Source organism: Struthio camelus, chromosome 1, assembly GCF_040807025.1.
Source record: "Struthio camelus isolate bStrCam1 chromosome 1, bStrCam1.hap1, whole genome shotgun sequence".
In the NCBI taxonomy this organism is placed as follows: Eukaryota; Metazoa; Chordata; class Aves; order Struthioniformes; family Struthionidae; genus Struthio; species Struthio camelus.
In genome coordinates, this window is record NC_090942.1 from 197,561,121 (window position 1) to 197,574,302 (window position 13,182).

At 39.1% G+C, this 13,182-nt stretch overlaps 1 protein-coding gene across 12 annotated transcripts in view; it reads right to left on the bottom strand.

Moving 5' to 3' along the window:
- Positions 1 to 13,161, bottom strand: part of NBEA (neurobeachin) — a 530,623-nt gene extending 517,462 nt beyond the window's left edge. For 5 of the 12 annotated variants that reach the window (XM_068930069.1, XM_068930074.1, XM_068930068.1 and 2 more), the window contains exon 1: positions 12,763 to 13,159. In XM_068930069.1, the coding sequence (XP_068786170.1) occupies positions 12,763 to 13,044 (282 nt within the window). In that variant the 5' untranslated portion in view covers positions 13,045 to 13,159. Of the gene's footprint in view, positions 1 to 12,762 lie in introns of all 12 variants that reach the window. The other 7 variants (XM_068930077.1, XM_068930078.1, XM_068930075.1 and 4 more) reach the window with 4 other exon arrangements.
- Positions 13,162 to 13,182: the final 21 nt, after the last annotated feature.

Below are 13,182 nucleotides of genomic sequence, written 5' to 3' on the forward strand. Positions count from 1 at the left end.
CTGGTTTTAACAGATGGTAGTAATTCCCTCAAACATCTCAAAAGTGAACCAAACACCATATAATCAGCCACTTCAAGGTCTTTGCAAATCCAGGAGGGCAGACATAGTTGCATCATTTAAGAGATAATACGTTCACAGTCAGGATTTTCCACTCTTAGTTTTAGTTAGCGCGTTTTAATATAAAGTTTCCTTTCGGTGGTATAATTTCTTAACAGCTAAATTTAGCCTAAATAACTTTATTAACTTACATCTTCTATGCTGATACTTTTAAGAACAGATTCAACATGGGAAGTATTACCTTTGACAGTCTGAAAGGTATTACCTTACATGGTTCAGCCCCATTCAGTTGATTCTTCTCCTCCCTTTCCCACTCTTCCTTTTCCTTGCTGCTTACAGCTACACCAAAGGCTCTTAATACATAAATGTTTTACATGTATTGCACTCTTGTATTTCTGAGAAAGTGATACCTTGCTTACTAAAGTATCAACTGAGAAAGTGATACCTTGCTTACTAAACTATCAACTGAGAAAAAGGATTATGGACTTGAATTTTTTTTTTTTTTTTAACTGAACCAGGACAACCAACAAAGCAAATACATCTAAATTTTTACTCTGTAAGCATTTTTACTGTAACAAGTTTCTCCTAGTTACATGAACCTTTTGCACTAGTAATAAGGGAAAACATCACAACTGTGAAGCCTGGGAATAACTTGCACACTGGTTTCATGAAATACCTGTAAGTGTAGACTGAAAGCTATACTTGCTGAAGAACAGTCTGTTTAAAAGACAGTATCAACTCCTATTCAGTGAGCACCACCTTTAAAATGACAAATATTGTATCTGTGTCAACCATCAAAGACTGACTCTCTCTCAGTGACTAAGCCTACACCCTGTTCCAGTCAGAATGTGTTTACTCCTGTACATTATAAGTTACTTAGAACAACAGAATTTTCTTTGTAAAAATGACCTATTAAAATCGTATTATATCATTTTATTACAAAATCCTCTTTGCTGAATATATTACAGTTTCTAAGTTACATATTTTTATATGCAATATAAACCACAAATATCAAATATTCAATCTGTAAAAGATTAGATATAAGAATAATGAATCTATTTTTCTCAACAAAACAGATGCAAAGCTTAATACTAACTTCGAGTATAGAGCCAGAGCTGGTTTTAGTAGTAGGTCCCCCCCCTTCCTCGATATCAAGAATCGTAACTTTGAAAACTGTGCTAACAGCTCTTCTAGTTTAATTCCAATTCACGTCAAACAGCTAAGGAAGGTAATATTTATATTCCATATTAAGAGTCACAAAGATTCATTACTTCAGCATTAAGCAACTAATTAATATTAACATCATACATTTTCAGCAGAAAATATAGCTACCTTTAAAATTTTTGAAATTCAAGAAATAAAGCTCACTTAAAACCATCACTGTGATTCCCAGAACAGACAGACACTATCAGGTTTGTGTGTTTCATCCAAGGCTATATAAAAACAAGTAGGCACAACAGATGAAAAGTAAACACTTGCTGCTGCAGTTCATAGCAGTCTGTTTTTTTTCCTGGTTGCATGTGGTGCAAATTGTCCTTTGTTGGGTTAGGCAGAGCAATATTGACTGGGTTATTTGTGAGTAATGTTGCAACTCATATCGTGAGATGAGGAAAAAGGCTGCTATAATTAAAAGGCTGCCCAGATGCCAGCTCCCACTTTGTGGGAGAGGGAGCTCTATTAGTTGCACAAGAATAAAGACCTAAACGTGCAAATGATTAAAGGATGGGAACATCTGACATATGATGAGAGTCTGAAGAGAGCTGGGATTGTTCAGCGTCAAGAAGAGGGATCTCATCAACATGTACAGACACTTGATAGCAACTGCAGGCAACAGAGCCAGTCTCTTCTCAGAGCCCAGTAACAGGAGAAGAGGTAATGGGGACAGGAAATTCCACTCACAGATAAGTAAAATCTTATTTGTGAGAGTGGTCCAACACTGAAACAGGCTGCTTAGACAGACTGAGGAATCTCCATCCTTGAAGATATTCAAACCCAGATGGACAAGGCCTTGAGTAACCTGCTCTAGTTGACCTTTTTTTGTGCAGAGGAGTCAGACTAGAGACCTCCAGAGGTCCCTTCCAACCTCAACTATTCTACATTTCTATGAAATATCTGTGATTCTGCTACCTTACGGAAGTGCTCTGAAAATGATGCTGCAGGAGGAGCTTGTGCTGTAAGTGCCAAAGGGAGCGATGGAGAGACAGGTGAGGAAAAGGATTAACATGAATTTGCTGAGAGAGAAAAAGAAAAGTTGCACAAGCCTAGAACAGTATGTTTAAGTCTCCTTTTAGAGTGACTTGATTCAATTTTACCCTAAATGGTATGTGCAGTTCTAGCAGTTTCTCCTCGTCTGTCCATTTCTGCATTCACATAACGTTCTCCGAGGTATCAAAGGAGAGAGCGAAGGCTCCACGGCGTGCAGGATAGACGAGGAAGCCTTTCAAAATACTTGAAAGCTACTTAAAACAAACAAAGAAAAACAAACAATCAAACAGAAAACTTCTGGAGGAAAGTCTAGACTTTCTGGAGGAAAGTCTTCCGGAACTATACATGGCCTAGCTGAAGACACAGAAGAAAAGGCAATGGAAGATTTCTGGTACCTCAGAGACTAATACATGGGGTAAGGGGTCTACAAATCTCTGTAGGGCCAAAGAACTACGGAGGAATGAAGTGGCTTGCATCTCCAGAGTAGAAGACTGGAAGACTGAGTGGAAGGTAGTCTTACACAAATGTTTCCACAAATTTTGGCTGTTAATACTCACATGCTGTATAGCCAAGCAGCAAACGATCACAGATATGAATCACTGACACTACACCTTACCCTTTACCAAAGCAGCTATGGGTTTCATCGGAGTAACAGAAGGGAAAGAGCAATTGCCAATATTAACTTGTTGACAGCATTATGTCAGAACTTCAAGTGAATTTCTGGCTCATGGAAGAACACGTACAGGCCAACAATCCTGCTGAACATGTAAAAATTGAGCTGACAACACAGGCTTTTGTTTGAGCTCTCAATCCTGTTCCAAAGCTTTTGCTACAACGCTACACGCAATCCCAGTTCTTCCACAAACCATTACAGACAGATTTTTTTAGTAATTAATCTGCAAGTCCCATTTTGGAAGTGCCTTGCTTTCTAAATCTTAAATTGAGCATATTTAAGCTCTTAAATTAGATGATTTAGGAAAAGCTGCAATAGGAGAACTTCCAAGCACGACTGTGTCAGTTATATTTTATGGCCGACCATCAACGTACTTGATGCTGTAACACAATTACGGGCCCAGCTCGCAAACTAAATAATTACATTACTTTGTTTTAGTTTGAAAAACTGCTATAAAAAGGAGCTGTAAAGAACATTCACAGGTGTATTTCTGAGCATCCACCAGTTCATCCGACTGGTTTATCATTTCAGTTTTGCATTTATCAGGCCAGGAAGCTCTTCCATCTAAGTATCACTGAAGAATAGTGATAAACTAAACTAAACTAAACTAAAATTGTCTTGATTATTGTATGACTTAATAGACCCCGCTGTAACTGTGCAAATGAGTGATTTTATAATTTTGTACTCGACAGATTAAGTTTGAGGAGTCTTTCTTGAGTAGTTTTTCATTTTTTAAACAGTGATTTCTATAAAGCTCTACAACATCCGCTTTTGAATTTTTCAGACCTTTCTCAGTGTAAAGATTCATCAAATTATAATTGAATGTAAATGTAGTTTTGTATATGGAGTTGAGGACACTGAAAATCCACAAGGCCCTTTTTGCAAAGGAAATAACAAGACACCAGCTATGTAAGTACATAACGCCACTTAGTAAGGTTGTTAATTTATCTCCCTCCATTTTCCGTAACTGAACATACCCACAATGCAGTATTCAGAGGCCCTATGACAAGTGTATTGATTAAGATACAAATTATGCTTTGAAGAGAGACGGAACTGCTCTCCTTCCTACAAAATTGGCTTTTTCTTCTGATTTCAGGCAGCAGCTTTTGCCCTGTTCCCTCACCGTTCCAACTCCCTGCAAAGCAAAAGTCTTGGCTAACATCCCTTTGCAAAGGTGCTAGGTCCCTCAGCCCATTCCCCAGACAGAGAAGCTCATTTTCCCCACATAACATCCTCAGACACGCTAGTTCAAGCTATGTTTTTCAAAATAGTCTTTTAAGTTTACTGTTTTAAACTTTTGCAATGCTTAGGTACATTTGCTCACATCATGGAGATACTGGTTAGCTACACAGTTAGAGCTGACAGAGTTCTTCAGCCACGTTTTGATACAAGTCCTATAGAAGGAGGCAGACAGCATTTCCATTCAGCTTTAAATAAGAACACTCCCCTGATTTCATAGTTACCTTTTTTTTTTTAATGCAATGCTGTCAACACTAAAAGTGCCATAGAAAGATTTTTAGTTCACAGTCAGACGTAGAAATATTTACTGACACAGTGAGCCACACAGAGTTGCTGAAGGGTGAAGGCAAACTGTGATTGGTCAGGGATGAGCAATCAAAGAGGAGGCTACTCATTCGAGACTTTGGCTTCAGCCAATTCATTCCTAGATTGGAGGCAGTTAGTATGACTCTCTTCCAGGATTATGAAGAAGTTGTCTATATCTTTTTAAATGAACAATTTCAGGTAGAGTGCTGTATTCAAAAACCTAAGCGACAACAAGGCAGATTTTCATTCACTTACTCCTTCAGCTTTGAATCCCAGCTTTGACCTGTATTTCATGGTTACTCTTCTACAGTTGATAAAAGCATATCTTACAGTTTTCCATACTTCTGAATTGTGAAAGAGTCTTCATTTCAACAGGTTTGTACAGGGTCCTTTATGAGTCAATGGACATGTTGCTTCAAAATTCCTATTTGTATTTACAGATACCCAAAACATTTTCTCTTCATAGACAAGTAAGAAAAAAAAAAGCTGTTAAGTGGCTCTTAAATAGTCAACTTAGTTAGCAATCAGAAGTCAATTAAAGGTAAAAATGTTATGTTATTGACTATTTGTCCCAGGATACTGAAAACTTAGAAGGCCAAAAAAAGTGAGTAAAAGTGATTACAGTGCTATGCTACTGGTACTCCAGTTTAGAAAGCCCTAGTCAGGAGTTTGATTAGTTCCATCCTTCCTTCTATACTGGCCCATTACTACATAAGCCATGAGGTACCAAAAAACATGATTAAAATGCACTCAGGTGGAATTGGTATTCGTTTACAAGTGAATATCTTGCTCTATCTCATTCTTCAGTCAATTTAAAAAAAGTAATACCTAGTCTACATAGTTAAGAAACTCTTCCAACTGTAAACTAAAAAGGGTAGCTAAAGAAGCATCGTTTTCCAAATACAGAACTCAACCATCTGTGAGCAAGTTACAGAAGAGCATAAGCAGTAGTGATATTTATGAAAGCTTTCAGTGAAGCTTTAAGTTGGAACCATTTCACTGATGCAACCCAATTTTATACTAATGCAGGACATCCACATTATTGAATTGCATTAATATAAATGAATTGACATCACTGGTACAAATATCTGTAACACGGAAACTACTTAGACTTACTTATTTTCTGAAGACTATTACTTTCCACGTACTTCAAAGGCAGAATAAATTGAAGAACATAAATTGCCAGAATGCAAAAAAGCAGAGACAATTATCAGGTTGATCAGGAGTTGTGTCATTTCTCTATCACAGACAACAAATAATCTTGCTCTTAGAGACGAATGCAGTTAACAGCCTTCCTAATCTTGAAGTTACAAAACTACAGTTCAAACAGTTAAAATACATCTTAGTTCTATAGTAGAAACTCATATTTTTATAATTAAGGAAGTGAGATGTGATTCAGTGCAAACAATCTAGATTTTTTTTTAATTGTTCACTATCATTATGCTCGCTACTATGTATTGAATGCTATATCATTCATGCTACATACAAGCCAAACCTTTATAAGAGAGAAGTGGTAGGTACATTGTCAAATTCAAAAATGATGTTTCAAAAGATCTGCTGCCTGTGATTATAAAAGTGAGTTCTAAATTTGACTCAGACATAAAGAAAACTTAAAGGTTCTATGCAAGAATTAATAAAACACCAGGATGAGGTATTTCCAAAACTATGAATGGTAATTAAGGATCAAATTCTGTCATAAAATTAATGGAACATCACTGACATAAATGAACACTACTATACTGACACTTTGGTAATCAGACACATATATCAACTTACAAGGTTGCTGCAATGATATTGTTCTGCGTGCAAAGCTAAAAAATGCTATATTAACTGGAAAGCAACTAAAGTTAAATGGTAATAACGGCCTTATTGGGATAGACTAAGATACAGAAACAAAAAAGTGCAGTGCCAAGTAATAAACAGATAAGATTTAAAATTGTACAGACAGCTTATGAAGTTAACAAAGCTGTAAAAAGTTACAATATCTATCAACATAGATAGTCTCAGTTTTGCTACCAATCCAATTGCAGACTTTATTTCATTTCACTTTGACTATATTCAGTATGGTGTCTTGTGAAAGGGAATGGGGGAAACAAACCCTTCAGTAAAAAATCAGAGATAAATATGCAGCTCTGTTTTGTTTTTAAAGCATGCAGTTCAGCACAGTGATTCATATATTTCCTAAGTATGAGTGGAGACACTGAAATGTATCAACATGAAAGAAAAACTGCATCAGAACTTCCTAGACATCAACCTCACGAAGGGATTGAGCCATGCCTCCTCGACTTCCACACACTTTAGTACTGATCTGAAACCCACAGAGGCGGAAGTGAGGAGAAAATATGGAGGGGAGAGGAAAGAGTAGCCATGTGCTCAGTTAAACACTAAATACCTAGTCCTGCAAAACATATGGTTTAAATGTAGAATAAAATCATCATTTTGTAAAAATGGCATATTGACAGTGAAAGTTGCTAACCCTTTGGTTGATGTGAAGGGAGAAAACATAGGTAGGGTCTCAGAAGGGGGGGGAGGGACCCAGAGTTGAGGTGTTTTACAGATACCCCCTCAGAACTTCATTATTTTGATACAACAACAAAAAGCCTTGGGTATTCATCTCCCTTACAATCCATGAACTGGAATCCTGTAAAGACGACTTAGGATGTATACTTAAGAAGAAAATAGCTATTCAGAGTTAAGTGGTAAAAATTACTCAGTGGTATGTGCATCATGATACATTTAGAAAAGTTATCGCCTATAGAAACATATCAACCCATCATACCAGAACTACAACAGATTCCAAGCCAGCTGCTGAGATATCTCTAGTACTTCGACTGATACAAGGATTGAGAAAAACCCCCCACCTTTAAACACATACTGTCAAAGATGAGATTAAAAAAGCTAAAAGTAATCAGAAATATTAGAAGAAATTAAGTGAATATTATCATTCCGTTGCTGTTGTATTTCAGTCATTCAAAGATTTTCCTGAAAAGAACTAAGCTTTCTGCAGAAGTATTCACTAACGACAACTGCTGCAGTATTCCTAAGTGGCTGCCCGTGGAAGGCTATTACAACCTCTAACAGTGAATTCTGCCATCTTCATATGAATCTGGTACCTTCTACTGTCACTTCCACATACAGCTTAGTGTGGAGACATGACAGGATAAAAAGAGACCAGTGGGACAGACAGTAACTTGGAGAAGAACTGCCACGTCCGTTTAAGTGTTCCATAATACTAAAAAACAAACAAACAAAAAAAACTTTACTTTTCTGAATAATACGGTCCACCAGCAGAGAATTATATTACAACTGCAGGAAGGCTTCCACCTAGAAAATGGAATTAAGTTCTTGAGCCTGCAAAGCTAGCTCCTTAAGAAGAACAGAGGCCACATGACGGCTGCTGACGGTCTTAAGGCCCACTCTTTCTCAGAGCACAACAGCATCCAATGAACAAAACTGTTTTCCTCCCCACACAACACAAGTGATAGAGCACTGCCACAGGATGTTGCAGCAGCCAAGAGCGTAACTGGATTGAAAGAACCCAAATCTCACAAACCAACTTGAGCTCAAGAAGTCCCTCGACAGCTGTTTGAGTAAAAGCACCACCAAAGGAAAGATTATTCTTACACATGTCCCCTTTCACATGACCACTACTACAGAAAGACTGCTGGGTCACAAGGATATCTCACATAATCCCATCCATTTGCTCTCAAGTAGCAAATGCCATTCCTGAAATGTAAAGTGTGACAGAACAACAAAAAATGGCTTACCTCTTGTGATGGGTGACTGACTCTGAAGTAGGATGGTGCAGCCAAGAATATGAGAAAAGCTAGGCGGAAGCGTGGGCTGAAGTCAACAAGAACAAGCAAGAGACTTTTTGAACTGTGCCTGGTGTTTGACCTACTTCTTATAAGCACCCTCTTGCCTGACAAACATACACATATAAAAGAAACAAAGTTTTCCAGACTGCACAAAGAGAATGCTGCTCAGCTACACCTGCATCAATCTGAAATCTGTTCAAGTCTGCATCATATCATCTGTTCAAGATGAACAGGCAAAATGACCAGCATGTGTCAGCAGCAGTCACACTTTTTTAGTTTCATGAGGCCTGCTGATATTTCTTATTTTGCACTCCTACAGAATCAGCACGACAAAACTCAAAATCAAAAACTCTAAAAAAAAAAAAAAAAAAATTCAAACTAGAATAGAGAAATAGATTTTGGAGATAATGTAGTTTAGCAATACTTGATCAAAACTGGTCAGACAACAGACAGTTAAAGACATTGAAGGAAAAAAATCCCGAGTTCATTAAAATATTGAAAAAGCAGAGAGTTAAGGAAGCAAGACAGTAAAAATAATGAAAGGAAAGACCATTGGAGATATATTATAGACTAACTAATTAAAACGCTGTGTTGAAGTTCTGAACGAGGAAATAAGTGAAACAAAAATACTCGCACTTGAAGTCAAACAATACAGACGGGCAGACTGACCCAGTTCCAACTTAAAACCACATTTGCTGGAGCACGTGGTGCAAAACTTCATCTTAAACATCAGTCTAACACATATCATAGCAATAAGAAGAAGCAAAAGCAATGTGGAGAATAACAAGTACATCTACCGCAGCAATAACAACATCCTCGACATCATCCTAACAAAAACTGACAGAGCTGTTCAAGGGGGAAGGCCTGTTCATCAGTAAATGCAGGGGATTGGTGTCAATATACCCCAAAAGAGTAATTACTAAGAGCTATTAGAGGATTGCATGGTTTGCAAGGAAAACTTTTTTTCAATTTGATGCTTTGTAGTACACAGGGCCAATGAATATACATCTCAGAACTTGAGGATTCTCCTTAAATCCAAGAACAAAAAATCAAAATAAGGGCCATTACAGAAGAATGCATGATATGACAAGGAGTTCCTTCATATTCTTTTTAAATGTCCAGAAATTTGATATTCTGTAACACTATGATTAAAAAGCCTTCAGATCACAAAATTGCTAGTATTAATACTATGAAAGACAAAAGATTTTATGTCTTTTTAAGGATAACTGTAAGTAGTTCACAGGCACTGGCAGAGGAAGGGCTGAACCCTGACTCCACGTGTCTTGCACTGTAAAGCTAAACAATGAAAAATAATGCAACGCTAGCATAGCATGGTCTAGCAATAGATTAAACATATATCAGTATAACACCATTCGAATAGACAGTAATTTCAGAGGAAAAGAAGTGTCACTAAGAAAAAGAAAAGCATCAAGAGTCCCATGAAAATGGAAGCATGCACAAGAACAAAACATTGCCTGAGCTAAAAGTGATTCAACTGTTAACATTTGGTAAGAGTTGAAAATCCAGCAACCTATTAGACATGGAAAAAAGATTTTGAACACTGGATGAAAGCACTTAAACACCTGGGAGATACAATAAATCACTATGTCCATCAGCATTAAAAGGTAACACATCAAATAACTCTGAAATGTAGTGACAGGGACCACAATGCATGGCCACCAAACCAACTGCTTAAAAGTAAAAACTATTGAAGAGAAACCCCAAGAGGAAAACTTAACAGTATCTCCACAACAAGAGCGAGCAAAGTTTTGTCTCAGACGTTTGCTGCTGCTTGCAAAGCAGAGCAGGAAGAATAAAGAGATTTATTTAAGCTTTACAGAAGACAACAGAAATTTCAGATAATAAGAGTAATTAAACAGAAATTAAAATTTGTGATACTATCTGATAATATTACAAGTCACATACATACAGAATTCAGAAACTAAAAAAACAATCTACCAGGAATGGCTTATATATCCAAAATGGTATAGGCTAGAGGGAGGTTATTATTGCCAGAGATTGACATGGTGTATTATCAAACTAAGGTCAGTTCTTTAAGCACTGTCCCCTCATTATCACACTCGCATCAGAACTCATTCATAAATAGTATAGTATAAAGGTTAAAGAAGAAAAATAAAATCTAGTTTCTCCTCTCCTCATAGTATTAATACTATGAAAGACAAGATTTTATGTCTAAATACAAAAGTGCATTTTATTTAAAGTTGCTATTAAAATCCATAACACAGAAAACATTTAATAGTCTATGGATATGCCTACAGCTTTGCTTCATATCTGCCATATGCACTGGGTTTATTTTACATGTAAGCAAATTAACTTTCAAATACACCAGCACAAGTTTGAGGCATTCACTGCACTGAGAAGAAACAGATTAGAAGACACAATGTAACCTTTCTCTGCTGTGGGAATACAGACTATTGTATGCTGGAGTCCATCTGTTAAGTAACGACTGATCCAGAATGCAACGCTACTGCAGCAGCTTCCCAGCCAGTTTCACATTCATACACGTCTCCTGATGCTGAGAGCACTGTTAAACACCCTTGCATTTATTTTTAAATATAAGCATAGTTTTGAGCAACAGCAACTAATCAGCAGTTAGATCTTGTAGCCAAGCACTGTAATAAGCACTTTACACCCTCCAAACAAATACTAAAATACATTCTAAAACCCTAAAGAGGCAAGCCAATGTTTGTCCAGTTCTTGATGTATTAACAATTGGAATTAAAATAACTTGAATATCACTAACTAAAGCAAAGGGAGCGAGAAGACTGGGAAAGACAAAACACTCTTGTATCTGTCATGATCTACATGAAGCTACTTAATGAAATAACTACATGTCATTCCCTTATTTTGAGTGCTACTTTTAAAGAAATGGGTAATAATGCAATAAAGTTATGACGACTTGTACCATGCTCGTATAAAAATATTTATTTACATACCATCTTTCAGTTAGGTGCCAAATAGCTTTTAGCGAAGAGTAGGAAATATCCATGAGATTACTCTTTTGACATATTCACAGAACTATTAGGGCTTTAACTCTGCGCATCTATATAATCTATAAATACTAAAATGATCTGACCAAACCAGGTCTTTCTCTGCACGCTGCAGCTTTTCCATTCAGCCTGTGCTAGGTCAAATGCAAATAACTGTCAAACAAACAGAGGGATACATCCTTATAGAGTGCTCAAAAGATATATTCTTTGCATGACTTCGTATAAAATTAGTATATGTTAGAAGTGTTAAACTCATTTGAAACAAAGGCAGTTTCAATTAATTGCCATTCAGTTTTGAGCAGTCATTTTTCTATCCTATTTTATATGCAGAAATAGAGGAAATTTCATTGACTGAACTGCTTCAAAAGCTTTGCTGCAGCAAATCTTGCATTCAGAAGCAGCACCAAATTGCACATAATTGAAAGTGATTCATTTTTAGATCCACTCGTTTGGCTTCTGTAGGTTCCTCAGGCTTTGGTGTAGGTAGCGCAAAAACATTAAGTCATACAGTCCTGCAGTAACTCTTTCACTCCATGAAGTGAGCAGATGACTAAGGAGCTACATTTTAGTATCCTTTCCTTGTTTCAAGCTATTTACCAGTGTACAATAATGTTTTATAATGCACAGACCTTTCACAAAATTAGCAACACTCATTTTGGGAACAAGAATGTGTTTTGGAAAGCATGACATTATTAAGACATGAGCAACCCAGTACAATACTGCAATACAACTAACTCTTTATTACTAATATTAAGGCGTATTAAAGCCTTGCAAAATCTTCCTCCTCCTCCCCTTCCCTCTACATTTAAAAAAAAAAAAAAAAAAAAAAAAAAAAAGCTCTGAGCTAACAGGGTTAAACCCTTCACACATTTCAGCCACTAAGAAAAGATACCAGCTCGGGCTGCTTTTTTTAACCTTTCGCAATTAAAAACAGATACTACATCCATGCCACTCTTCTTCCAATGGAGGGGAGTCACCAGGTTGCAGGGCAGCACCAAGAACTCGAAGTTGCAAATTGCTTAACCTCATCATTTTTTTATATTATTAATTGCACACGCTCCACTTCTGCGGGAGGCGGCTGGGGGAGGCACCGGCAAGGGGGAAAGAGTGGCCTGTCCGCACCAGCCAGGGTCCTGCGCGGAGTTTGGGGCGCGCTGAGGGCTTTCTGCCGCACACCCCACGAGGGTCGCCTAGGGACGGGGACAGAGAGGGACACCAGGAGTTTGGGAAGAAAAGACGGCCCGTCTCAGGGCGGAGGAGGGCCGTAGGGGGACGAGGCGTGCAGAGGCAGGGAAAATGGGGGTCTCCTTCGGCTTGTATAGGGGTCTCGGGGGGAGAGAGTGGGGCGCAGCCCCGGATGGGGGGGGAGGCGGGCGCGGGGGCTGCGCGGGCCGGTGCCGGGGGGGCCTCGGCCGGCCTGGGCGTCGACGGGGCGCGGTGCCCAGCCGCTTACCAGGTTCAGCACCGTCTCCACGATGTCCCGGTTGCTGACCTCCCCGACCTGGATGAGTCCGATGAGCACGGCAAATTTCATCCGGATATTGCGGATCGGCACCGACGGGTTAATCATCCCCGCGGGGAGCACGACAGACCCGGAGCCCGACGCCCTCAGCTCCCCCATCACCGCGACGCCGCTGCCGCCGCCGCCGCCGCCGCCGCCTCCACCGCCGGCCCCGACGGAGATGAGTCCCGCGGGTTGCGGGTCCGGCCCCGATACCGGCTTCTCGCTCGCCATTTACCCGCCGCCGTTAGCGGCACCTGCCGCCGCCGCCGCCTCCCCGCCCGGCCCGGCCGAGCCGAGCATCCACCGCAGTCGCAGCCGGCGGGGCCGCAGGGAGCCGGCCCGAGGCGCAGGCACCGTCCCAGGAGCCGC